Source organism: Salarias fasciatus, chromosome 2, assembly GCF_902148845.1.
Source record: "Salarias fasciatus chromosome 2, fSalaFa1.1, whole genome shotgun sequence".
NCBI classification, from domain to species: Eukaryota; Metazoa; Chordata; class Actinopteri; order Blenniiformes; family Blenniidae; genus Salarias; species Salarias fasciatus.
Genome location: NC_043746.1, coordinates 32,611,506 through 32,638,487, shown reverse-complemented (window position 1 = coordinate 32,638,487; position 26,982 = coordinate 32,611,506). Strand labels below are relative to the sequence as shown.

Here is a 26,982-nt window from a genome sequence, read left to right as displayed (position 1 = left end):
GGCTGTAACGTGGCTCTCGCTCACAGTGCGACACAGTTCACACAAAACTAGCAAAACAAGAACATATCCACACAGCAACGACAAAGGGTTCACAACAGCTGATCATTAAGTTTAGAAAATGAAGTCCCAGGAAGCAGTGTCCCATAATCCAACACTTTCTGCTGAAGAAATCTCCTCTTCATGTCGTATTCATGACCGGTGAGTCAGACTGTCAGCTGGACATAGAGGTGGGGAAGATAAAATATGCTCAGACAGATGAGGACTGACAGAGAGAAGTGAAGAGTTAGCTGCCTCTCATTTTCTTTTCCTTCCTCTCTGAGCCACTATTTATGTTTTCACATCAGTCCAAGTAAAAGAAGAAAGGCAGACCTCTCTTTTTCTTTTTCTTTAGCTGAGATTTGTTGGCATTATTTGTTTTTACACAACAGAAATATATTTTTCAGCACTTTTTCTTTTTACTGAAGCGTGTTGTGAGGAATTACTGATGTTTTTCACTTCAAACTGAAGAAACGAATGTTTTAAATAAATGTCTGGTTTACAAAGCTACACTGTGGTCTTTGAGTGTGTTTTGTATCTTCACAGTCTCTCCTAGAGGCCGGGCACGCTGTGATAAGCTCTGGCTGTCTCTGATCTATATAGTTTGTGGCTATAATCCTTCTTTCCATGCAGACTGAGAGTGGACGGTTCCTCTTTAGTACCTGTCAGGACAGCAGCACCGCCGGAGCCTGCAGCAGCAGCACTGGCAGCTGAAAACCACATCAGAGGAAAGACAGACTGGACCTGCCTCTGCATGGCGTCCAGCTTCCTCCGCCGTCCACTGTTGATCAGGATAAAGTGTCACGCTGTTTGCCTTTAGTGAGTCCATATCCTTGTTGGATTGATGTGTGTCAGATGGTTAATATCGACACACACAACACAAATGAAAGCAGAAACACAAACTGAATCCTCGTCAGCAGACTTTCAAAAGCTTCTGAGGTAGGGCCAAAATGTGACTCTCCATAAATGGTGGAGATTTTTTAGAAAGGTTTAAAATGAAAAATACTAATATCACGCCATTTTTGTTTGAAAATGTAAAGCTTCTTCAAACAAATGTGAAGAGGTGTGGTTCCCAGCCCGGCTCTGACACTACAAACAAAGACAGTGTGCTCTCGAAAAGTTATTATGTAATTGGTTTTGAAAAACAGGAAAAAGGTCTTTTCTTTAAGTAATTACAGCAAGCCGTGGTACTTTGACATATTCAGCTAATTTAGACAAAGCATTTTTACTCTTCCACACCCAACACGGAAACACACCATGACTCATTTCAGTGATTAGTGGTTGTAGATTTAACTACAGACCAGAGCTGGAGAGATGTGATCTCAGACTTTTTAACTACTTATTCAGACAACAAGGTTGGCTCTGAAAAGACATTTATTGATTGAGCAAAGAGCGTTTGAGACAAGTCACCTGTCTGTGTATGTGTGTACGTGTGTGCGTGCGCACACTTGTGTTTTTTTTTTCCCTGCAGTCCCTGAACGCCTCACGGGATTTCCGACCTTCTCTAATCTCCTGAACGGAAACTGAAGGAGAGGGGAGAGAAGAAGACAAGATGGCGGAGTGAGTGAGTGGGCTGCTCGCTGCTCGGACTGTTGAGACCCTCGAAGTTAATCGAAAAGGGGTTTTAAGGACTGGAAGGAGAACGAAAGCCACCGACAGAGACCAGTTCTGCCCCTCATTTCGGAGGCGGTGTGGACCTTTTTTTTTTTCTTTCTCTCGATGCTAACGTTAGCTAGCATTAGCATTGCCTAACAGTAGCTGGTCGCTCGAGGCCCTGGGCTCCGATTCGGCTCTGGATGTGGATCCTTCGACACTGACTCGATATTTTGTCTTTCTTTGGGGGACTTTAACCGTAAGGTGGCGTTTGTGTGGCCGCTAAGGTGTGATTTGTGGTGAATCCCGCGGGGAAGAAGACGTCGATCTAAAAGCCGTCGGCCGCTCGCTCGGACTTCCCAGCTTCGTTCTCCTCGATCCCGACCGGAACATACGGACTCCTGTATGTTCTGCTGACGACCCGGCTCCTCCGCCACTTCCAGTTCTCAGTTCATCGGGTGGATTTCGCCAGTCGGCAGTCATGGCGAGCAGCAGCGGCTCCAAAGCCGAGTTTATAGTCGGTGGGAAATACAAACTGGTGAGGAAGATCGGATCGGGGTCTTTCGGCGACATTTACCTGGCGATCAACATCACAAACGGAGAGGTAACGCTCCCCTCTTCTACCTGTTGTTGTCCCTGCGTGTGTGTGTGTGTGTGTGAGTTACAGGGGATGTTCAGATCAGCTGGACTCGGTCCGGCCAGGACCAGCCGCTGCACTCGGCGGATTAGTTGTTGTCTTGTGTGAAGTTGACGCGTTAACAGCTGATTTAATCCTGCCTTCTCTCTTTGTTGGCCTTCCCAGGAGGTAGCTGTTAAGTTGGAATCGCAGAAAGCCAGACATCCACAGTTGTTATACGAAAGCAAGCTGTACAAAATCCTACAAGGCGGAGTGGGGATCCCGCACATCAGGTGAGTCCGGACCGGACCGGATCGGCCCGGTTCTGCTCGGTCCGGGTGTGTGTCCCGGGTTTTATGTGCTGGTGTGTGTGTGTGTTTAGCTGACAGTTCGGGCTCAGCTGGGCTTGAGGCCTGCTGATCGGCACCAAACTCTTTTTTTTCTCTGGCCGACCGGGCCCGAACCGCGGGCCTGGACGCCTGGGACGGCCCGGATCGGCCGGGCTCGGCTCGGCTCGGGCTGCTTGCGGGGGTTTTGCGGGATAAAGCCCGACACAGCGAGCCGGGGCTGGAAATGGCCGCTCCTCTTTTGTTGTGCTAGCTTCTAACATGTCTTCCTCTGTGGAGAGAAAATGGCGGCGGGCGGAGCAGAGGAAGAAAACAACAGCCCCAGCCCCTCCACCTCCTCCATCTGCCCCCCGGAGCCGCTCTGCTCCGCACGCAGCCCCGCAGGGCAGCCGGGGGGCGGCCAGGAGGTGGGAATGGAGCCGGGAGCCGGGCTGTGTGCGGTTATTCCCCTCAGACTGCTTTATATGAGCGCCTGGCCTGCCCAGCGCCATATGCTGCACTGCCTCTCCTCCGAGCCTCGCTTCACTGAAACCAACAACTTGTTTACAGCTTTTATTTCAGGGACTGAGCTATGTTTAAAAAAAAAAAAATTGAAATGATCAGAATGAAAACACGTTTCCTGTAGCAGTGAATACAGTTTTTAATGAGTGGATTGTGGTGATGCGTCTGGATCTGCTGCATTTACAGCGTGTAAAGTCAAATCGGCTATGGCACAGATACGGAGGAGGTGGTAGTGGTCTCTCTGGAGCATTTTTGTCCTGGATGAGTGTGTTTGTGTGTCCTATTGTCACCTATCTAGGTGTAGCTGCCTTTATACACACTGTCATGATGTAGAAAGAGTGTAGTCATACTACACACACACACCTCAGCTGTTTCTGTGAGGTTCAGTGAAGGTGGCATCGTCTGAGTGAGCCTGAACCAGGGTCAGAGGTCGATTAGTGAGTGTGTCACCTGGCTGCAGGCCTCCACCCTTCTCGTCACCACGCGCTCCGTGAAGCATTTTGACTCATGGCTTCAGAGAAGGGGTCAAAGTGCGCTTCAGGAGCGAGCTACTTGATGTTATTGGATCCATTCAGGCCGTTTGAACGGTCAGGATGGTTTTATTAGAGCCGACACGCGCTGGCCAGCAGTGACGTGTGTGGCGCGGCTGTCATGTGAGGGTGAGGCTCCGATCGGTTACCAGGCTGACAGAAGAGGAGTTCTGACTAACAGGGTGATCAGAGTCCACCGGTGGATTACCTGATTGCCCTGACTCCAGGAAGTGGAGGAGGTCTGGGTGTGCTCTGCTGTCAGAGGTCTGTCGATCGGGGGGAGGGACTGACCAGAGGACCGATGGGGGCTGACTTCACTCCACATCTGGAGTGTGTCTGGATAGAGCCGCTGTGATCTGGAGCCATGGAGGATGCAGCAGGTGTGTGTCCTGTGCCACTCTCAGCACCAGAAACACACACCTGAGAAGGTGTGTGTAGCATCTGACTGGAGCGGGGACCCTCAGTCTCTCCTGTCTCTGAGTTACAGACAGCAGAGTGAAAAACAGACTAAACTAATGACACACACACACACACACACACACACTTGTAATATTTGTGCTCAGTGAAGTATCTGGATGAGAGCGTAGCCTTCCTTCATCATTGTCTTATTATACTGATACTCCAAGAACTGAATTTGAGTAGAATTCCTAAAATCAAAGTGAAGAAGACGCTGTTGAAATAATTTTCCATTCCAGATGTGTTGGACGACTCTCTCACGTTTCCACAGTGAAAGTTATTGATGAAATTTGACAGGTGGAGAGCTTCGTGCCCACCTGTTGGTCGTGTAGAGAGCCTTTCCATCTGCCCTCTGGTGGACTCGGCTTCCAGAAACTGCTCCATCAAGACATCGGAAAGGCAGAAATGTACCTTTCTGAATGTAAATACCGCACTCACACCAGCCTGAGGCTGTAGGCTTTAACGGTGAAGAACTGCGCTGAGCATGGGGGGAGGAGTGAGAGCGTGAGCTGCATGTTTCTGACTGCTCACGTCACCAGAAAGCCGCTGACTGGATGAGGAGTGACTGTAGCTACAGTTCACCTCCAGCTGTTGATGCGGTGTGACTAAATAATGGCTGCATTGTGTGTGTGTATGTGAGAGAGATAGACAAAGCCGCTGTGCTCAGATGTTTCTTGCAGTATTGAGTCAGTCTTCCTGCTGCTCTGCCTCCTCCGTCAGTGTGCTGGAGCAGCAGCAGCATGTCTCCAGTCATGTCCCCTCCTGCTGGGAGTCGGTCCTCCAGTCACACCTGGGTGTGTCGCTTGTTTGGTGTCAACACAAACTTTCCTGTTGTTGTGAAGAGACCCCCGAGCTCCGCTGCATCAGGGTGACTAACGGAGCAGAGTGAGTCGGTGTGAGCGGTGTCCGGTCTCAGTGTGGACCTGGGACAGCGGTGGATCGGTGTTTTCAGAGTGTGAGCCATGCTCAGGAAGCGCCTCAGTGCCTCTGCTGGCTTCTCAGCTCAGTCCGGTCTTGTTTAAACCTGTCTAACCTGCTGGTCCTGCTGCCCCACCTCCTCCGTTACAGCATACTTTCTGCCTCCACTGGTTCTTTCCTCATTCTTAACAGCCCTCGTGTTGGATGACTGAACCCCTTGATGGAGCTTTGGGTGGGGCTTGACAGCTTCTCATTAAGTCTAAAAGGGTTGGAGCCTCTTTAGTGGAAAGTATCGGATCCCGCTGTGTGACGTTCCTCCTGAAAACAGGAAGCTCCCTGGTTCACAGAACAGCAGCTGCTTGACACGCGTCCAGTCGAAGCACCGTTTACGAGATGAAATCCCATCTGGCTTTATGGTCAACGGTCAAACCAGCAGCGAAGTCTTCACTTCCTTGTTACAGTTCCTCCACGCTGAAGGCGGTGAACTGATCAGGAGAGGGGAGCGCTGCCGCCGTCTGATCTGCTCTTCTAACATGGCTTTTCAAAACACTGAGGTGTTTGTGTGTGTGTGAGCGAGAGAGAAACAGGAGGAGGATTGTAAACACAGAGACATCTCATGTAAACAGCAGAAGACCGTCGGTTCATGGATACACCTGCTCTGCAGGAACAGCGGCTTTGAGGGGCTGGAAGAGGAAGTAGAATTAAAGCTTGAGGTTCTCCTTCCTCACATAACAGGAGGACACAAGTTGGAGGAAATCAAGAGGATTTGTGAATGAATATGATAGAATGCTGGGAAGAGTGGGACGCGTGATGGAGCTGCGTTACATTGGACAGGAAGGGTTTAATCGGACGGACATAGACCAGGAGCTCTTCAGCATCAGGGTGGGAGACCCCGGTCCCGTCAGCTGATGTCTATTGTGTGTCCGGCTGTGTTTTCATGGAGTCGCTCTGTCAGCTTGCTCTGGGCCGTCGACGTCACGCTCTCGCTTCACTTCCTGTGTTTGTTCTGCCTGCTTCGCTCTGTAAACAGGCTGCAGCGGAGTTCACCTGCAGAGTCCACAGAAACCGCTGCTCTCGGTTTGACCCGCTGTCTCTGGTGCAGGTTTTAAACCTGACACGGTTTTTTTAATGGCTGTCTCATTCAGAGCCTGATGAACTCATGACCTCTGCTTTATCTTATTGCTGATAAAAGACATCATTAAAAACCGGCCGATATCGAATAAAAGCAGCTGTTTGCTCCAGTTGTACTGTTCACTGGGAGTAGTCCAGCTGCTCTATGGTGAAACCAAAGGTCAGCGCAGTGAGTTCTGCTCCAGGCAGTCTGCGCTCAGCTTTGTCCAGGTTACTGTAAAGTTCAGCGTGACTGTGTTTCAGTCGCCGCTGCCATTGAAAAGTCACTGCTCATGTGCACTCGAGCGTGTTTTTGCACTGTGTGAGGAAACCCTTGCATAGGAGCAACTTGCAAACATGTTCACTTATTAAACTTTAAATAAGGAAGAATGTACTAAATGTACTAAACCAGAACCGTGTTCCTCTGCAGAGAGAGTCCGGCTGCTGTTGGTGAAATCCCAGTCATTGTCGTTTCTGTTTGCTCGTGCCAGAGCGCGCTGTCCAGAGTCACTGAGTGTATCTGTGATTTCAGTCCTGTCCTCGTCCTGTTCAGAGTGTGACGCTGCGCCGTTCTGTCCCCAGGTGGTATGGCCAAGAGAAGGACTACAACGTCCTAGTCATGGACCTGCTGGGACCCAGTCTGGAGGACTTGTTTAACTTCTGCTCTCGCCGCTTCACCATGAAGACGGTCCTCATGCTGGCAGACCAGGTATACACTCACGCACCCTCACTGTCCGGCGGTGGTGTCATGGAGTATCTCAGCGTCTCCGTCTGAGCAGAATAAGACGGTTCATTTGCTGTTTTTGGTTCCGTTCCTGGTGAAGGCACCGCAGCATTAACGCCTGCTTGTTTCTCCTCTCCAGATGATCAGCAGAATTGAGTATGTACACACAAAGAACTTCATCCACAGAGACATCAAACCAGACAACTTTCTCATGGGCATTGGCCGTCACTGTAACAAGGTAAGGTCCGTCCGGCTGTCTGTCACGTCCTCAGGTCTGGCTGTCCCACACGTGTAGCTCCGTTAGCGACATCGTCCTGAAGAAACCTCTGTGTACTGAACCTGTTCAGCTGACAGAGCAGGTTTTCATTCACATGGTCTGATCTTCAATCGGTAGAACTTTGTTGTTCTGGCAGCAGCTCACAGTGAGCGCTCCCTGTATTAAAAATAGAGACCGCCCATTGACAAGTCCATGTATTGCTTCTATAGAAACCTGATCGCTCAAAGGTATGTTCAGTGTTGAGTACTTGCTGTCAGCTTGTGACATTAAACGGCGGTAGAAATCTCCATGACGACACAGTGAACTGATGAAGATTCCGTCTAGTGTGTTCTCCTCAGCTCCGCCTGCAGACAGCGGCTGAGCCAAACCAAGAAAAGCCCGATCTGGCCTCAGCACCAGGTCAATCTGAACCGAGCTCTCCCCCCAGTCTCAGCAAAAACCTTCCCATCAAACCCTCAGCGATGCTTTATTAACACTCCATAACCTCAGGGCCGGCGCCACAAAGCCTTCCTGGAGAACCAGGCAGGTCTGCTTTGATAAGGAAAGGATATGGGTTCAAATCAGATTGTAAATTAAAAGGTCTTTTAGAGGTCTTCAGTAGAACATGAAGCACCATGCTCGTCTGCACAGAAATACTGTTTGATTACTGTAGACATTGCTTCATGTCACTCAGCTGCTTCCTACTAGTGGCTGTTAAAGCCCCGTCACACAGCAGTACTGGACAGAACACTGACGCACTGGAATGGACAGCAGTGGAGTCACCACACACACCAGCAGGGCTGGAAACGACCGGAAACGACCAGTATAACTGGAAAAGACTGTAAAAAGACCAGAGACGACTAAACAAAACAACACTGACACATAATCTGTCCACTGGAGCAATGGATACTTTAACCTGCTCCTCCCACATGAAGCTACACTTTAACCTGCTCCACCTGCTCTTAGTGAAAAGGCTAAAGTTCAGTAGAAACCATGGTTTTCTTTTATTTATGTGAGTCTTTTTGAAGCTGTGGTGTATGACAGAGGAAGCACGGTGTGGTTTCTTCCTTCCACAGCGAGGTGTTTGTCTTTGTGAAAGAAGAATTGTGGTTCTGTGAAGCTGATTTAGTCTGATTTAGATTCTGGAACATGTTTTAAGGAGTAGACTGTTGAGAAGAATTAAGTTATTAAAGATTAAAAACCGTCCAGATTGTTAAATCAGCAGCATTTTAACTCTGGTACGGTGAGGATCTGCTTGGCTGGAGGAGTTTGTGGATGGGTGATGACTGTGGTTGTGTCAGTGTGGCGAGAGAAGAGAACACGTGGCGGTGTTCAGCTCTTCATGTGATAGTTTATTAATAATGACTGTCCCCACCTCCACATGCTCTCTGGAACAGATGAACCTCTCCGGCTTTACACGTCGCTCACCCAGTGGAGAGTAGCTCTCCTGTAGGAAGAAGTTCCCTGACCCCCTCCAGAGTCCAGCTTCCCGGCTGGTGACGGAAGAGAAGCTAGCTCTGGGTTTGAGTCGAGGTGGTCTTCCTTCAGCCTCACTGCTCTGATGTCCTTCTCCGGGGCTCTTGGACACTGCGAGCGGTTCCGTTTGCTCCAATGAGGACAGAGAGGCCATTCTTTCACACAGGGAGACCGTCGGTAAACACAGCCCTCTGAAAATCACTGACTGACGGAAATCAGGGACCAGGCTTTAAGGAAGCCTTTCCTCTTTTATAGATGAAGCATAACATCAGCTCCAGTTAAGGGTAACGGCTTTAATAGAGGTGCAACTTGACAGTAATTAGATGAGTCGTCTTAATCTGAGTGATCCTTCTGTGTACGCTCCTCTCTCTTCCTCCAGGGATTTAAACACGATCCACCGTCCTCTCACTCTGTGTGGCTACACGCTGTTTTCATTCAGAGTTGGTTTATTCCCAGTTAAATGATTCAGAGTTCTATTCCTGAGCTTGGTGTTTACATGGGAAAAAGCAAGGGTTAAATCCTCTTCAGCCAGGGTCTGTGAAGCGTTCTGATTGGACGGGGCGGCCGTGAAGTAGTGGCATCTCCAGGAAGTAAACAAAGCATGTTGGACGAGATTTTTGTTTTTTTCTATTAACTTTGATGCTGCAGCTTTAAGTGTCCTCATTGTTCTGCTCCTTTCCATCCGCTCCTTTCATTCTATCCTTTTCTTCTAAAGCTCCTGTTAAATAAATCGTCTCTGTAGGAGTGGAACCGCGGGCCGCCATCTTGGATTATCACGTCATGGCGACAGACAAGCAGAACGACCAGAATAAAGTCGCCTAATTTCCATAGAATTCTGCTTCCAAAGGAGAATAAACCAGACGGTTAATTCAGATTTAAACTTAATTCCAAATAGTCGTTATAGAGCAGAATTAAGCTTTATTCAGATTTAAACAGGATTAAAAGTCCCATGTAAACACACGGAGCCAGTGGTCAGGACTCCCACCACCTCCAGTGGTTCCCCCTGGCGTCCCGCTGCTCAGGAGCTGTTCCCAGCTGTAAACCAGCCTCCACTCAGGGTTCAGTCCGTGTGTGTAGTGCTCAGCAGCACAGCGGCCGTGGTGATGCTGGTAGGATGTCCACCTCTAGTGAGTTCACACTCTGAGCTGATGGGTGATAAAGCAGAGCCCGGTGGAGGCCTGTGCGGTGTGTGTGATCCATACGTCCAGCAGTATCGGCCTCCTGACCTGAGCTGTGTTTACGGACTGTCTGCGGTCCTGTCACTGGCCGGACCTTTATCACTGCTTCTTGTCCGGTTTGAGAGGACAGACTCTGCAGCTCACTTTCTTCTTTATATGTACGTTTAATATTGCCGTCTTGTTTGGAAACATTCTTTAGTCTCATTAGACACATTTTATTTTTTGGTCCAAACCCAGTTCTACCTCACACAACATGTCTAGGCTATTTTTTATTTAGAAATTTGGCCAATTTACTTGCTCCCAAATGCCAAATTGCCCCTGTTGGTTATCAACCTGCCTCCCTTTTGTAAAAGTCCACATGCTAGCATGGCAAAAAGGAGGTCATGGTATCCCGGATCTGTGGTTCTTCCTGTCTTGACCGTCTCATTTCTGCGTGGACCTCACCTCCGTCCAGCACGGCCGGGTGTTCTGGATGAGGGGAACCAGGAATCACAGCCTGGAACATAGATCAGCTCCCAACAGGTTTCACAGCACCGCTCTGGATGTTTTAGAAGTTTCTCTGCTCCAGAACGTCTGATTCAGGTGATCGATCATCAGGCCTGATCATTCAGGTCAGGCGGTTTCCAGCAGGAAAGCTTCTAAACATGAGCTGAAATGTGGGTGACTGCACCAGAGAACACGGGGTTTCCTCTGTGGTACAGTGTTCTCACCTTTCTGTAATCGTAGTGAAGGACCGATGAGGTTTGTTCATGCATACAGGAGACAGACGTCGTCTCCTCTATCGTGATCCTCTCGTCCTGAGGGCAGGGGAAAGAGTTCTCTCTCGGTAAGGAAGAGACGACTGTCACTGTTTGCTGTTTAACTGCAGGAACTTCTCTCCCCTTCCAGTCTGTGTTCTGCTCACTGCAGACGTTCTGGCAAAGCAACATCGACCGTTTGTCCCTCAGTCCAGAGACGCGTTAGTCCTGCCGTGGTACAGCCCTGATCTGTCCCCGGCCGGCCGTCCTCCGGACCGACGGCCGGGACGATCACATCTGTACCACACAGCCGCGAGCCTCTGTCCGTCCAGTCCTGGACGCACAGACCCCGGGCTGGACAGCGCCAGTCAGATGAGGCCCGGGAACTCATGTGCCTGTTGTACTCATGGTGACTGTGACTGAAGTGGATGGAGGCTGTGTAATTTTGACCCCTGCCCCTTTACTGTCTGCCCTAGTGTTTAGACTCGTCAGTGGGGAAGAGGAAAAGAAGCTTGGCTGTTAGCTCTTCTCAGGACCCATCTTTCTCAGGATTAAACCAGGTGTGAGTTTTACCACGACACCAGCTGCCTCACAAACAGCACCCGTTGCTTCCGCCATCATGCTTAAACCACACCGGTACAGAGAGCCAGTCCACCAGCACTCACCCCGCACCGACCGCAGCATACCACGGAGCGGGGCGTCCCCGTTAGCAGGGCGTCCCCGTCCAGACAGCAGGGACACAGGTCATTCAGGACGCCCACACTGCTGTTGAGGTCAGAGGTCAGGGCGTCAGAGAGCCGCGGTCCCCTCGGAGGACGCTCCTCAGCGTTTTAACCTGCCCCAACAGGAGCCGTTCCGCTGCTGCATCTGCTTCTGCTGCACAAACACAGGGTGATGTGGTGACTGTCCTGTTTGTGAGCCAGCATCAGTGGAGTGTGTGTGTTAGTGTGTGTGTGTGTGAGCGGCTGCACCGGCCACACTGTTCACGCCGTGGTGCAGTCCTCTGAGTGAACTGCATGTCCATCATGTTGGAGGTGTGCAGTGGTGACGTTTGCTTCAGGTCTGCTTGTTTCTCTTCAGGATTTTAAATCTGTTTTCTAAAAACGAGCCAATAAAACTGATGAAAGGGAGCCGTCTAAATTTAGTGAGCTTGAGTTTCAGTTCCTCATGAAGCATGGGACACGCTGAAGTCCGCGTCCTCCACTGCAGTTGATCAGTGGGTGTAGAGGCGCCCGGCTCGTCCCGGCGGCGGGGCTCTGGCCCCTCCCAGGCCGGCAGCAGGACGTCCAGCTCCGCCAGGAGCAACAGGGAGCAGACTGCCTCCTGACGGCTGCACCCTCCTACAACGCTTCACGTACGATCCGTCTGGATCGGACAGAGGCAGGGTCTCCCCGTTGAGGCTCTGTGGCGCTTTAATCACATTGTTCTGAAGGAAAGGGCTCTGCATGTGCTGGATGGAGGGACAGGCTGTGAAGTAAAGTAGAGCATCGGTGGTGACGTTCTCCTGCTTTCACCTGGAAACCTGCTTTAGAGTGAGTGGAAGTAGACTTCCTGTCCAGCGTATGTGGAACGTGGTAAACATCTGAAGTGTGTGAAAGTGGCAGATGGCTGAAATCAGCGTTCCTGTGTTTTCAGCTCAGCCCTGGCTGCTGTGTTCCTGACAGTGCTGGAAGCTTGTAGAGCTGTAGCCCTCCAGAGCACTGAAGCAGACGGCTGTGGCTTCACAGTCTGGAGTAAGGCAGGTCTGAAAGTCTCCCTCAGCCAGCGACTGTATCGCTGGAGCTTCTCCTCCAAACAGGAAGTAAAGCTTCACTCTTCCTCCCTGTGTTTTAGATGAAACCAACAGAACATTCTGCTTTTCCTGGATTTTACACCCAGAAATCCACTGTTGACATGTGATCAACGTTCAGCTGCAATAAAAACGGACGATCTGATCATGTCATTGGCGCGTTGAGGAGCGGCAGTGTGTTGTGTTAAAGGGTTAAATGTGACTCAGGTGCTGTGATGGCAGAGTGTGTGTGTGTGTGTGTGTGTGTGTTGAGGCGTGTCCTGTAGCTCCAGCAGCTTCTCCAGGAGTGCTCTGGCATTTGGCGCAGGTTCGGGCCAACAGTTAACCTTTAAGCAAAGTATGCTGCTGAACAAGCCCACACAAGACACACTCCTCACAGCCACAAAACACACACCGTGCCATGATCTGCTGGTGTGTTTGAGCCGGGGTGTGGCTTCACAACGGCTTCCTCCTAAATCTCTCACCATCGTTTGGATGGAAACTTGTTCTTTTTTCGTTTTTTAGTGAACTCTTTAGTGGAACTTGTGGGCATTGTGGTAGTTCAGACAGATAGATGTGACGCCGCATTAATCTGAACACCTCTAGCTGAACGGAGAGTTCATTTGGTAAGTATGTAAACATGGTTCTTTTCTCCTCAACCAAGACTGAGAGAATATTGAACCTGTAGCAAGAAAGCAAACACACACACACACACACACCACATGTGAAAGGTCTAGAGTGATTGTGAAGGGAGTCCAGTCTGGAGCGAAATGTGCTTCTTGTTAAATGTTGTGATGGAGGTGAAGGTCGGCCAGGCGTCTCACCGCCGCTCTCTCCACGTCTGTCTCGCCCTCAGTTGTTCCTTATCGACTTCGGCTTGGCGAAGAAGTACCGAGACAACCGAACGCGGCAGCACATCCCCTACAGAGAAGACAAAAACCTGACCGGCACGGCGCGCTACGCCTCCATCAACGCACACCTGGGCATCGAACAGAGGTCGGTGTGGACGGGCGGACCCGGCTCGCCCGGGGCAGTCTGCCGCATAATGATAACGTTGTACTGATGATCTCTGGTTGTTGTTCCAGTCGCCGTGACGACATGGAGTCGCTAGGCTACGTGCTGATGTACTTCAACAGAACCAGTCTGCCCTGGCAGGGGTTAAAGGTCAGTGAGGACGGTTGAAGTTGATGCCAGACGGTGACGGGTCACGTCATCTCAGGGTAACGTTCCGTCTGCTCTGCTCTCCCTCAGGCTGCCACAAAGAAACAGAAGTATGAGAAAATCTCGGAAAAGAAGATGTCGACCCCTGTCGAGGTCCTGTGTAAGGTAAGAGTCCGGCGGTCTGCAGGGGGCGCCGCGGGTCCAACGCCGCCCTCACCGTGAACGCTCGTCCTCAGGGTTTCCCAGCAGAGTTCGCCATGTACCTGAACTACTGCCGCGGACTGCGCTTCGAGGAGGCCCCGGACTACATGTACCTGCGCCAGCTGTTTCGCATCCTGTTCAGGTGAACGGCACTTCCTGTCCGCGGAGCCCCTCCCGCCGGTCGGTTCCTGCGCCACTTTAACCCGCCGGATGCTCCGTGTGTTGCAGGACTCTAAACCACCAGTACGACTACACGTTCGACTGGACCATGCTGAAACAGAAAGCCGCCCAGCAGGGGGCCTCCTCCGGGGGCCAGGGCCAGCAGGCACAAACCCCCACAGGCAAGCAAACTGACAAACCCAAGCCTAACATGAAAGGTTAGTAGCAAACAGCCAAGTGACGTGGTTTTACAGACGCCAATTGCACACATCTCAATTGCACAGTGTAGGTAGGGAACAGTCAGAAGTTCTGAGCCGGACCCCGACACACAATTGGAGAATCCAAAACGCTGCTGGAATTGTGGCGCCAAAGCACCCCGTCAGTGTGAGGAGGCAGCCTTACCCTACCAGAGCAGAAACCTCTCAAGACGAGAGTTGGTACAATTGGTCTGTCTTGCAGAAGCAGAGACGTCCTTGGGGAATTTGACTACTAACTTTAATGTAATGTTATTCTGTTCCGCTGTTGGTCCTGGGCAACGGGCTTCCTCCGCCGCGACTCTGTCTCAATTCTGACCAACTCGCTCCTCTTCTGCTGCAGTCTTTCCTCATTAACACCCCTTTCCAATTGGACGCCGTTTCCGGTACTGTCCTGGTCGCTCCCTCCTCGCTAGACACACTCGGCTCCAAATCATCTCCTCTCCATCTCCAGCTGATTCACATCCAACGCCTCTGTTTTCCTGAACTGAAGGTTTATTCACTGTCTTTCCTGGAAGAACCATGCTGTAGGCCTGTAGACACGAACATGAAGGCAGAAGCGTGTGTGTGTGTGTGTGTGTGTGTGTGTGTGTGTGTGTGTGTGTGTGTGTGTGTGTGTGTGTGTGTGTGTGTGTGTGTGTGTGTGTGTGTGTGTGTGTGTGTGTGTGTGTGTGTGTGTGTGTGTGTGTGTGTGTGTGTGTGTGTGTGTGTGTGTGTGTGTGGTGTGTGTGTGTGTGTGTGTGTGTGTGTGTGTGTGTGTGTGTGTGTGTGTGTGTGTGTGTGTGTGTGTGTTCTCGTATTTCTATCCTTGTTGGGGCCAAATGTCCCCACAAGGATAGCAAAACGTGAAACGACGTGCCTTGTGGGGACCTTTTTCCGGTCCTAAGTAGGACAAACAGTGTTTTCTTGACCATGTTGTTGTTACTGAAAAAAGTAAAAGTGCAAAAACATTTCTTTAGGGTTAGGCTTTATTGTGGTGTGGGTTAGGGTTAGGGTAAGGGTCAGGGTTAGGGGCTAGACATGAATGGGAGTCAATGGACGGTCCCCACAAGGATAGAAATACAAGACTGTGCGTGTGTGTGTGTGTGTGTGTGTGTGTGTGTGTGTGTGTGTGTGTGTGTGTGTGTGTGTGTGTGCCGCCCCCCCCCCCCCCCCCCCCCCGAAGCTTGATCAGGTTCTGACAGGTTTGAATGTGCTCACACCCTCAGTCGTTTCAGAAATGACAGAAGTACAAGTCCCGGCACAGAGCGGCGCACGGCCTCTTCACGCTCTGATCAGCGCTGCCCTGCCAGTCTACGACCAGTCTAGAGTCCAGTGAAACACACTCACACACACACACACACACACACACACACACACACACACACACACTCACTCACTCACTCACAGTCCACCGTCTGATGGCTGCAGGTTTGCAGCTCAGACCTCAGGTCCAGGTCAGGAGTTCAACTCCATACACACCAACTCCAGACACACACAGGGGTCAGAGCCAGATGATCCAGATGTTCTAGTTCACACAGTGAGACCCGAGTCCTCATGTCCGGATCCAAACCTGAACTGGTCCACAGTGGTGCAGGACGGTCCACTGCCTGTTCACAGGGAAACGGGTTCGTCTCCCAGTCAGACTGCAGGTCGGAGTGAGTGGTGTTTTAATCCCTTTGTTTGTCTTAATGACCAGACGTTTGAGGAGACACAGGCTAAAACCACCTTAACCATTAGGAGACAGGCGGGACTATGGACGTCCTCTCTTCATCCTCCACAGCGCTGAGTTCAGCTCGGTAGGCTCGTCTACATGAGTCCAGAAATCCTCCTACGGGACTGGAGGTGGAGCGGACTGTAAACGGTTCATATGAACACCGAGTGGATCCGCTTCACTCGGAGCGGATTGTATTTCTGATCTGATGGTTCCAGGCGGTCTACACCGATCAGTAATCCACTGTCTCATATAAACAGCTGCTGACAGCAGAGCGGGTTAAACGGGGATTATTGGTTCTGCCACGTGTTCCCTCTACGGAGTGACGTGATGACGTGACAGGAAGCAGGAAGCAGGACAGTGTAAAACAAGCAGGAGAACTGGTCAGTGGTTGAGAAACACTTTTTAAATAAGAACCTGAGAGAACAAACACTGGAGAGGACAGATGGACGTCTCCCAGCGGCGAGTTGTTCAGAGAGCTCGGTGGTAGACGACCAGCGGACCGGAGGGCCGGCAGGGTGGAGGCCGACCGGCGTGTCCCAGACATGTGGTCCATGTAGGAGGACGCTGCAGCCGGGGCCCTGCTGAACCAGGACCGAACCTGGATCAGTTTGAGGTTCATACGATTGTTTTCAGTCAGATTGAAAAAAAACATCCATGTAGACTGGGCCAGTGTGTGAAGACAGGAGCGAAGGCAGCCAACACACACACACACACACACACACACACACACACACACCCCAGGTTTGACTCCCAGGGAGGACAGGTGCATTCTGGGTCCCTCAGTGTTTGAGACTCGGCATCTTGCTGGAACCTGGGGAGGTGGCTCGGATCCCAGGGCTGTCCGTGGTGGTGAGGCCATGTGGCGTTCACTGCTGGGCGATGGGATGTTAGATCTTTAGATCATCTGCTTCAGTGAGCGAAGGGCCTGCATAGAGAGTTTATGTGATCAGCAGGAGCAGTTAGTCAGGATCATTGTACAGTAGTATACCTGTAAACCGCCGGTGTTGATGACACAGCTCTCTGTGTTTGCAGCTTAAGATATTTCAGCAGGTTCTCGACTTAAATGAGGATAAAATGGCTGTTTTTTTTTTTTTTTTCAATATTAAGGTCCGGATTCTCAAATATAAAAATGCTAAGAATATTGCAACGCATACTAATTTTATCAGTTAAAATTCAACAATATCCTGGATGCTAAAGTGTAAGAACAGCTGTATCAACTAAGAATGAAAATAAATGGGGAAAAAATCGTTGAATCAAACCAGACGGTGACGGCAGGATGCTTCCAGGCTTTAAGTAGCTCCTTCCTGTGGGTCAACAGAGTAGTGGAGGCTCAGGTTAAGCCTCTGTTTAGAGGGTATGGAGCACCACAGAGCTAGCAGTGTGTGTGTGAGACGTGTTCAGTAGACTGCTGACCAACCAATAAGCACGGTGACGAGGCGGGAATACTGAAACAGAATTAGTAGACTTGAGTTTGAGTTCTTCTAAAGTTAAACTAAAGGCTCAGTGAACTCAGACCTTGATCTGCTTTCCAGTAGAAGCTCAGTGAAGTTATTACCAGCGACCCCCCGGACCCCCCTGGACTCAGGATTCAGGAGTTCTTCTGACTTGAGGGCCTGTGCAGTACAGTCATCTCCTGTCTGGACCGGTGGAGCTCCCTCTGCTGGACGGAGGCTGAACGACTCCATCCTCTGCTAGAATAGATCAGCGGTGTTGATCTGAGTAGATGGAGACGATTCAGGGAGTGTGTGTGTTTCTCAAACAGAACATTCTCCATGTAACTCACACTCTGCTCATCTGAACATACACTCCTGGGCCCCAACACATCGAACCGCTGCCGCACTGCGCCGCTCCACCTCTGATCATTTCAGCTTCCTGTTTAGAGAACGGCCCTCTGCAGTCACATGTTTAACAGGCAGGACGGTTTGAGTTTATATCGAATCAAACACGACTGATCCCTGACAGCACCTGAAGGCAGCCCTGCTCCCTCCAGCCCCCCCTGGTTCTTCAGCCCTGCTCCCTCCAGCCCCCCCTGGTTCTTCAGCCCTGCTCCCTCCAGCCCCCCCTGGTTCTTCAGCCCTGCTCCCTCCAGCCCCCCCTGGTTCTTCAGCCCTGTTCTTCCAGACCCCCCTGGTTCTTCAGCCCTGCTCCCTCCAGCCCCCCCTGGTTCTTCAGCCCTGTCTCCTCCAGCCCCCCCTGGTTCTTCAGCCCTGCTCCCTCCAGCCCCCCCTGGTTCTTCAGCCTGGTTCTTCGCTCTGGCCTCCTGCTCCTGCTGTGCGGCTGCCGCTGGGCCTGTTTCGGGCGGCCCGGTCTGCCCGGTGTTACAGCCTGTGCTTGTGTCTCTGTGTCTGCAGGTTTCTGAGAGCTCTCCGCCCCCGGCGGCGGCGGCAGCGGCGGCGAAGCGTTGGTGACCAGGGCCAACACACACCTCTCTTCCTGGACGAGCGACAAACAGAAAGTCTGTGTCTTTCCCTCCCTCACAACTATCTATGTAATGGAAATATATAGATCTACACACACCTGTCAGCTGTGTCATCTATATATTCATATGTGTATATATAATGAAACTCTGCAGTCCTAAAGACTCTGTGTCCTTTAGGACGTGGAGGCTGTAGCCCCTCGCCTAAACCCCAGATAAGCGTCTCCCCCAATCATCCATCCATGTCTCCACCCAGCAGCCCCCCCTCCCCCCCTCCCCCTCCCGTCGGTTCTCTTCTGTCCGCTTCCTGGGGAACGTGAAGTCGGCCTTCTGTTCTTCTCACGGTGGAATCTCCCGGCATCTCTCCCCCCTCACTCCTGATTTCACTCCCTCCTTTTACAAGACAAATGTTAAAACATATAAACCTGAATCCTCTCCCTTTTTGTTTCTTGAATAATTGAATGATGCAACCCTGGGTGTTATTTACTAAAAAAATCAGAAATGTTGAATTTTTTTCTTGTTTTCTTTTTGTTTCCTATGGTGGTTAGGAGTTCGCCTGTTGGCAGTATACGCAGCTGATGGCAGCAGTCAATGGTAGAATGATACTCTGGCTCTCTCACTTTCTCTAGAGTTCCCAATTATTAAATCTGTTGTCAAACCTATGGTCTTCTCCAAAAAATGCCAATAAAAACATGACATAACTCTGACTGGCCGCCGCCTGTCTTCATTGTGTGGGTGTCTGGTCTGACTGTAGTTCAGCACATTTAAAGTTACTCTCCAGTTTAAAGTTACTCTCCAGTTTAAAGTTACTCTCCAGTTTAATACTCGAGTTGTTCACGTCGCATCAGAACTCTAGATGTGGTTCGCTGGGTGTTCTTCCCTGAGGAGAGCGTCAGGTAGAGCTCCCCCTAGTGGAGCCTGGAGCACGGTGACACTGACCGGGACCTCCTGGCTCGGTCTCACATGTTCCAGCTGTTAGCGGTCGGGGGTTGACCCTCAGTCAGGGGATGAAGGGACAGATGTGGACAGCTGTGCTCCGGCTGTAGAGATGGACGGCGCGGGTTGTCAGCCCGGACTAGTGATCGGTTCAGTCGGTTTTCTGGAGTCCTGCATTGACCAGACCGTCCCTGTATGCTGACGGCTGCAGTCTGGACAGGCAGGGTCCAGGGAGCACGGGTCTGTCGGGTAAGAACGATCAGAGAGGTGTCAAGTTCAGGTTCGATTTGTCTGAAGTTCGACGGCGTCCGAGACTTTAAACACGCTGTTTGACTTGGTAATAATTTGAAAAAAAGTTTTCAGGCTATTTCTGAGTTCAGCAAAACTCTGGCGGCCAGATGGACAGTCATGGTAGACCAGACGACATTCACTGGAACACAGGATGTCTACCCCTGACCTGGACCACGGTTTGAATCCCTGAATCTCTCCGTTTCCAAACCTCAACAGAACCGCCCTGAGTCTGGTTCTGCAGGTTCCTGTTAAACAGCTCTGTTCTGCACTGGTTCTTGCTGAACTGACCGTCTTGTTTCTTGCTGTATAAATAAAGCTGAATTGAATAAAGTGACTCAGATGAACAATGTGATTGTTCTTCAATAATTTATTTCATCCATTCCGAGCCGAGTCTGAGTGTCAGGATGTGTTCAGGCTCCGTCACGAGTCCCTGCACTGGTCCCCCGGTCCAGCTCCAGTGGAGTTCATTTCATTTTGACGTGCAGAGCGTCGATGAGCTCCACCATCTCCAGGAAGTAGCTGTTCTCCTCCCCCAGGATCATCTCGGACTGGACCAGGTCCTGGTACTGGTCCCGGAGGGAGACCAGCGAGTCCAGCAGGGAGCCGTGGGAGCGGAACTCCTGAAGACAGACCGGAGCCATGGCCAGGAGAGTCCGCAGAGCCTGGAACCACAAGACATCCAGAGTCTGGGACCGCAGAGTCCGGGACCACCGCCCGTGCCGAGCCCGGGGCGTCTCACCTTCTCGCGGTAGTCGTGCTCGGTGGAGTCCAGCAGCTGAGGGACCAGCAGACACCAGCCGTCCTCCAGCAGCTCCGCCTGCAGCGACACTCTGGAGTACTGACGGAGGCGCTCCTGGTGGGCGGAGTCCAGGAAGGCTTCCAGACCCCTCTGAGACAGCAGCTCCTGCGGGGCGGGGCGGGTCAGGCGGGACCGGGACCGGGACCCGGCCCCGGTTCCGCCGGCCTCACCTTCTCGCTGATCAGGTCGTACAGCATGGTGGCGATCCGCGTCCGCAGGACTCCGCCGCCGTCCTGCCGGAACAGCGCCGCCAGCAGCTGCAGCCCGCCGCGCGACAGGAAGTGCTGCTGCGCCAGGGGGAAGTGACGCAGCAGGGAGGCCACGGCAAACAGCACCTGACACACACACACACACTGCAGCTGACCGTGGACAGCACTGTGTGTGTGTGTGTGTGTGTGTGTGTATACACACCTTCTTCCTCACGTGGAGCGGCTGAGCCGTGGCCAGAGCAGTGAGCAGAGTCTGCAGAGCGCCGTTCTCCACGGCCTGCACCTGAACCGCCGGGTTACTGCACACACACACGTGCACGCACACACACACGCACGCACACAACAGGAAGAAGAAGAGGTCATCTGAAAGACAGAGACATTCTGGACCTGATCCTGGAGACCCAGACCCTGCAGGCTCACCTGGACAGAGCTGATCCCAGCACCAAGGCCGAGTTCTCCTGGACTCTGAAGTCGGAGCTGTTCAGACCCCCCAGGACCAGCTGCAGACCCCCCATGGCGCACAGCGTCTGAGCGTTATCCACCTGCCACACAGCCAGGCAGCAACCTGATGAACCAGGTCCTCCAGCTCCTGCAGGACTGAGTGTTTACCTGATGAACCAGGTACTCCAGCTCCTGCAGGACGCCGACCCTCTGCTCGGGGCTGGCGTTGCTGTTGTTCAGCTGCTCCAGCAGTCGCTTCATGATCTGCACAAACAGGGACACTCAGGCTGACCTTCATCTGTCCTTCAGCACTCTGAAGACCCAGGACAGGAAGCTGCTGTACCTGCACGTCCGTCTCCACCAGCAGGTCCAGCTCGGCCATGTCCTTCTTCAGCTCCTCCAGGGGGCGGAACCTGGACCCCGCCGAGGCCTGCAGACACAGCAGGGCCTGTTTCAGCAGGCAGCTGGACCAGGTCCACGTTTCAGTCCGAGGAAAGAACCTGCTGCTCTGCACTGATGGAGTCCGCCTTGATCTTCTTCATGGCTCGTTTCAGCTCGTCTGGACTGAAGGAGGAGAGCGCCTCCTGCTCCTCCCTACACACACACACACACACACACACACACACACCGTCAGCTCAGTGACAGGAGGTGGTGTGGGGCTGGAGGCCTCCTACCGGTGCTCCTGGCTCCAGTATTTGAGCTGCTCCTCCCCCAGTCTGACCTCCCTCTCCCCTGTCTGCAGGTTCAGCCTGACGTGAGAACCAGCAGGGACCGCCTGGCCTGAAACACACAAAACACACAAAACACACCGAGATCCACTGAAGCAAACCAGAGATCCACTGAAACACACACTGTACAGTGTTCCGGGCCTGTACATGCTCTCGGTGTGTTACCTGGTTTGAGGGTCTGCCACAGCTCGGTGGGCTGGACCACCTCCAAGTGTCCTTCATCTTCATCACCAACAGTGGCCTCCTCCTCCTCCTCCTCGTCTCCTCCGTCTGTGCTCTCCACCACAGTTAAGGCTCCTTCGGACTGGAAGCAGATCAGAGCAGAGCCTCAGTAACACTGTCACTTCTCCCGTTTCACTCAGTGCTGAACATCTTTCTCGTACTGCAGGTTCAGACTGTTTCAGCATGAAGACCTGCCGATCATCAGATTAGAGCTCTTTTCTCATGTTCTGGAGGTTCTATTGACTTTTAAGTAACTGGGCAGCAGTCCAAAGAGAAACTCTCCACCTGCTGTGGGACCTGCTGATAAACAACCAGCTGAGAGAAACTCCAACGTCTCGCCTCATGTTCTCAAAACCAGACTTAAAGAATGAAGAGAAACGGCCGAGCAGCTCACCTTGTGGCCATGGATGTGGTGTAGGGTCCAGCCGTGCAGCGAGAGGAGGATGAACAGAGTGAAGCTCAGCCTCATGGTGTCTGAAACACATCACACTCTTTTATTTCAGACCCTAAAACATGATGAAAGTGGACGAGGTGCTGTGATGAAGCCTAATTACCAATGTGGTTCAAGTGAAAATAAATGAAAGCTGTGTACTGAAGACAAACAAGTGGACAGTTTCCTATGGAATTATTGAGACTGATCACAAAGTACAGCAGAATAGAAAAAGTGAGGTTTCCAAATTAAAGTCCGAGCTGGGCTCGAACCCCCTCCCTGTCCTGTACTGTCAGCAGGCCAGACTACGTTCACAATCCTGCTGTTTTAAGGTATTCTGTCCATTGTGGAATAAAGGTGAGGCTACAGAGGCACAGCCTTTTCCTGTGGCGTCCTGCGGAGTTCACTGAAGAATCGGCTGCAGATAAACACAAAGTTCCGCCACAGTTCGACAGTTCTGGGGGGAAATGAGGACGGAGCTGTCCCCGCTCCACCTGGCCCAGCAGCGGGGAACGTGGAGCCGCTGCAGGATGCTGCCTCTGCCTCCTGTCCGTCCAGCCGCACCATCAGCGGGTCTGGTGTCGGTGTGGACTCACCGGTTCCCGGGCGGCCAGCTGCGGGTACCGGGGCTGCAGAAGCGGGTCTCCAGCGGCAGGAAACAGGCGGAGCGGCTCAGCTCGTCATTGGTCCACGTCCTCCGCTGCTCCCCGGGACCCGGCAGCCCCTGCTTCACCGCGTTACGACGAATTATTCTCACTACTCAGTCCTCCAGCAGTCTAACTCCCTCATCTGTTGATTTATTTATTTATTTAAAAAAAAGTGTGAGCGCAGCTTGTGGCGTCACTTCCTGTGGCTCCTGCAGCACTTCCGGTCGAGCCTCCAGCTGCGTCAGGCAGTAGCAGGAGTTGAGAAGTTTATCCTCTGACAGAAATGTTCACAAGTCGATAAATAAAACCAGAGATGGTCACAGGTCTTCTTCTCCAGGTCCAAGTCAAGTCTTGAGTCTCTTCAAAATAAAAGTCTCATGTCTCTTGTTGTTTTAAAGAGGCTTCTATCATCTGCTGCTGTCGGTCTGAGACGCTGCACAGCGACATCGAACGAATCCAAAGCACCTGCTGTGTATTATCCCTCCTTCATCCATCAGCACAGTGTCAGTGCGGGTTGGTTTGTTAATGATCACTGGCTCAGGCTCAGTCAGTCAGACAGACCATAATAAGAAGTAAACTATAGAAAACGTCAGGCTTCAGCCTGTCAGAGGCCTTGAAGGCAAATTAACATCCTCCTCATCAGTGCAAGAATCTCACTTTAGCTAAACGCAATCCGCTATTAAACACAACAGAAAAGTCCTTTCAGCGCGGGATAGTAACTTCTGTCGTTTGCTAATGGAAAGAAATGTTCACCAAAAAGCAAAACTGCTGCATTATCTGAAAACACTGCTTGTCTATAAACCTGGCGATATGAAAACACGAGCAGTTTGGGCCCAAAAGGATCCTTTCTTTGCATGACAGAATTTTCCAATGATAGTCTGTTAAATCCGAGGGTTTTTTTTTTTTAAAGGCAAACAGATAAACTCCAAATGAAATCAGCCGTATCTCCACAGTGACAGCAGTATGAATGATCCCAGTCTCAGCTACACCTGGAGACACAGCCGGCTCTGGAAGCCGACCTCTTGACCTCTGACATAAAGATGAGAGGAATCCGCTCAAGTTTTAGCAACAACAGAATTTTAAAGCGTCCTGCTGCTTCATCAGGCATCACCGCCTCCTTCTGGTCTTTGTCCTTCATTTCTACATGTGAGGCCCAACACCTTCTGAGTGTTTCTACAGTTCAGTCTCTTTATAAGCTGTTCTGCTATTTAAGATTGTTTAATTTTTTTTTTTAATTAATAAAAATGCTTTCATAGAAAGCCAGAGGTGTGTGAATGTGAAGGAAGAGGTGAAGGCTTGAGGACGACGGACGGACGAGTTGATGGTTTGAAAACAGACCAGTGACACCGTCTCTCTGCAAATGTGGTTTATTAACGACACACACACACACACACACACACACACACACAGACACACAGAGACACACACACACACACACACACCAGCAGTCCTACTGCTGAGCACACTGATTCTCGCGGCTGCTGTCTGAGCGCACGTGGAGGATCTCCACCGCCTCCTGCCTCCTCCACCTCTGATCCCTCCGCTGGGGGTTCTCCTCCACCTGAGAGAGGGGGGAGCTGAGGACACACACACACACACACACACACACACAGTGACGCTCAGCTGTTGTCCTGTGTTGATACAGACTCAGGCGAGTCTCCGTCTCTGACCTGGGCTCTGGAATGACGGCCGGCTCGCTGTCACTGATCCTCACACACTTGGCAGGTCGAAGGTCAGCTTTAGGGTCTGAAACATCACAACATTAAACACACACTCAGAAACTCCATCTCACACACACACACACACACACACACACAGACAGAGACATACACACCTGGCTCTTCAGGACGGTTTTCAGCTTCAGGCTCAGCAGCTTTAGCGTCCGTCTCGTCCGTTGCCGTAGCGACGGTGTGTCTGGGTTTGTCCGGCCTGGTGTCCTCGGAGGACGTGGAGACGTCTACAGGAAGCTTCTCCTTCTTCCTCTTCTGGAGGCTCTTCTTGGCCTCTGCAGACACAGGAGGGCAGAGTGAGGCCAGAGGTCAGAGGTCACAGCCCTGGGGTCAGGGGTCAGGGTCTCTGCTGACCTTTTGGCTCGTATTTATTCTGCAGCTCCTCCACTCGTAGCTGCAGCTTGAACTTGTCGCTCTGAGTCTGCGAACAGGAGCAGAATCAAACCGGGGTACCGTGACCCGGCGCCTGCCCGGGGTCACCAGGGTCAGAGGTCGTCGCGCCGACAGGAGGAACCTGTTTGAGCAGCTGCTCAGAGCGGAACAGCTTCCTCTCCAGCTCCAGAGCCCTCTGGCTCTCCGACAGCGACTTCATCCTCTGCAGGGACAGCTCGTCTCCCAGGCGCTCCACGTCCTTCCTGAGGACACACACACACACTCAGGGGCCGCCTCACCTGGTCTGAAAACTCACACACACTGTCACACACACTGTCACTCACTCACTCACTCACTCACTCTCACACTCTCACACTCTCACACTCTCACACTCTCACACTCTCACACTCTCACACTCTCACACTCTCACACTCTCACACTCTCACACTCTCACACTCTCACACTCTCACACTCACACACTCACACACTCACACACTCACACACTCACACACTCACACACTCTCACACTCTCACACTCTCACACTCACTCACTCTCACACTCACACGGAGTTGCTGAGCTTCATCTTCAGCAGGTCGGTGTAGTAGGTCTCGTCGTGCTCCTCGCCGTCCTCTGGAGGAGCAGGATTGGCCGGCTGGGACTTGAGCAGCACCTGGACAGACGGGGGAGGGGGTGAGGAGGGGGTGAGGAGGGGGTGAGGAGGGGGTGAGGCGGTGGCTGACGCAGCGGCATGGCGCGGCGCGGCGCGGCTCACCTCCAGCCTCTCCAGCCGCTGCAGCTTGCTCATCAGGCCGTGGATCTCGCCGTTCTTCTGGCTCAGCATGGCCTGCAGCCGCTCCAGCTGGGCCGGGTCGGCCCTGGAGCCCTGCAGCTGCATCAGGGTGGCCATCTGGACCTGGGGGGGGGCACGGTCCTGGTCAGGGTCCGGTCCTCAGCGGGGGGAGGGGGTCTGAGCGCGGTACCTTCATGCGCTGCATCTGCTGCTTGCTGAAGGCGTGGATCTTCTGCAGAGCCTGGTACTGGACCCTCATGCTGATGAGCTGCCGCTCCATGTCCGCCCGCCGGTCCTCCAGCTGCAGGGGAGGGAGATTTTTTTCTTTTTTCTCTGAAATGTATCTTTTCACTTCACAAAACTTTTCTCATTTTTGGCAGTCAAACAATTCTTCTCTCTGAACCTTGACTCTCTTTTAGTTTTATCACATATCACTGTTGTTATTATATATGTATATATATACATATATGTGTTAAATAAATAGAAATATTTCCATTTCCTTTTCTTTCTTTTGAGTTTTTATTTGAAAATGTTATCCATTTTCTTTGTTGTTTATTATTTTACTTTAGTGGATTAGAACATTTTTATCTTTTTTTTTCTGGTCCTTTACTGTCTTCATCTTTACTGCATTGAAATTTTAATTCTTTTTCCTCTGAAGGTTGTAATCCAATCCTTTTAATGTTTGGATCATTGGAATTTGTCCTTTTTATTGAACTGTATCATCTGATCTTTTACAAAACAGTAAAAGTTTTCTTTTAATTCCAGTTTTATACAACTTGACACAAATTTGTTTCCCCCCCCAGTCAAATAAATCTCATCTCTGAACTTCGTACCTTGAATCTTTTTCAGTTTTATTCTCTCATTCTGTTTTTGTTTTTATTTTTTCCCTTTTGATTTCTTTTAGTTTTTACATTTATTCATGTTTAAGTCAGTGGATGAGATGCTGCTCGCCTTCATCAACTCATTAATAAAGTACTGAATGGTGGAAACTTCTGATTTTTAAAGGTGCCTTAAAGCTGCTCTAGGCAGGATTTTGCTAGTCAATGCTAATTTTTCTGTGTTTTCTTTGGATTAAATGTTAGAGTATCCATTGATAATCCTTTAGGAGTGTAGCATAACTGCTCTACCGCGAGGGCGCAGCGTTTCCATCTGTCTCTGTTCTGAGCTGAAAAGGAATCTCGACAGCTCCAGGTATCTTTGACCAATCAGAAGAGCCCCTGAGGCTCTATCCTGATTGGTCGAGGGGCGTTCGT

General features: G+C 51.4%; 3 protein-coding genes across 8 annotated transcripts in view; 1 reads left to right on the top strand and 2 right to left on the bottom strand.

Moving 5' to 3' along the window:
• The first annotated feature begins 1,557 nt into the window (after window positions 1-1,557).
• csnk1a1 (casein kinase 1, alpha 1) lies at window positions 1,558-18,841 on the top strand. 4 transcript variants are annotated; one of them, XM_030106186.1, is made up of 11 exons: window positions 1,558-2,233; window positions 2,432-2,538; window positions 6,690-6,816; window positions 6,971-7,069; window positions 10,955-11,038; window positions 13,103-13,242; window positions 13,332-13,410; window positions 13,498-13,572; window positions 13,644-13,750; window positions 13,837-13,949; window positions 18,069-18,841. In XM_030106186.1, the coding sequence occupies exons 1-11, from the start codon at window positions 2,111-2,113 to the stop codon at window positions 18,074-18,076; spliced, it is 1,062 nt and encodes a 353-aa protein (XP_029962046.1). In that variant the 5' UTR covers window positions 1,558-2,110; the 3' UTR covers window positions 18,077-18,841. The 4 variants fall into 4 exon arrangements, with proteins under 4 accessions (XP_029962046.1, XP_029962028.1, XP_029962036.1 ...); XM_030106168.1 differs by having other exon boundaries at window positions 13,837-13,985; XM_030106176.1 differs by lacking the exon at window positions 18,069-18,841 and having other exon boundaries at window positions 13,837-13,990.
• Window positions 18,842-19,715: 874 nt separating this feature from the next.
• sil1 (SIL1 nucleotide exchange factor) lies at window positions 19,716-23,006 on the bottom strand. Its single transcript, XM_030107748.1, has 12 exons — window positions 22,786-23,006; window positions 22,154-22,233; window positions 21,703-21,841; window positions 21,484-21,589; window positions 21,310-21,403; window positions 21,153-21,239; window positions 20,978-21,073; window positions 20,789-20,910; window positions 20,571-20,667; window positions 20,330-20,494; window positions 20,100-20,264; window positions 19,716-20,022 (listed from the first exon to the last, which is right to left on the bottom strand). Exons 2-12 carry the CDS (start codon window positions 22,226-22,228, stop codon window positions 19,825-19,827), a joined length of 1,344 nt encoding a protein of 447 aa, XP_029963608.1. The 5' UTR covers window positions 22,229-22,233; window positions 22,786-23,006; the 3' UTR covers window positions 19,716-19,824.
• A 1,215-nt stretch (window positions 23,007-24,221) lies between these two features.
• The window catches only part of spdl1 (spindle apparatus coiled-coil protein 1), a 6,629-nt gene continuing 3,868 nt past the window's right edge, over window positions 24,222-26,982 (bottom strand). For all 3 annotated transcript variants that reach the window (XM_030109225.1, XM_030109216.1, XM_030109208.1), the window contains exons 7-14: window positions 25,920-26,030; window positions 25,712-25,852; window positions 25,503-25,609; window positions 25,081-25,201; window positions 24,921-24,987; window positions 24,671-24,841; window positions 24,507-24,582; window positions 24,222-24,413 (exon numbers count right to left, since the gene is read on the bottom strand). In XM_030109225.1, coding sequence (XP_029965085.1) covers window positions 24,287-24,413; window positions 24,507-24,582; window positions 24,671-24,841; window positions 24,921-24,987; window positions 25,081-25,201; window positions 25,503-25,609; window positions 25,712-25,852; window positions 25,920-26,030 — 921 coding nt within the window. In that variant the 3' untranslated portion in view covers window positions 24,222-24,286. The remainder of the gene's footprint in view (window positions 24,414-24,506; window positions 24,583-24,670; window positions 24,842-24,920; window positions 24,988-25,080; window positions 25,202-25,502; window positions 25,610-25,711; window positions 25,853-25,919; window positions 26,031-26,982) is intronic.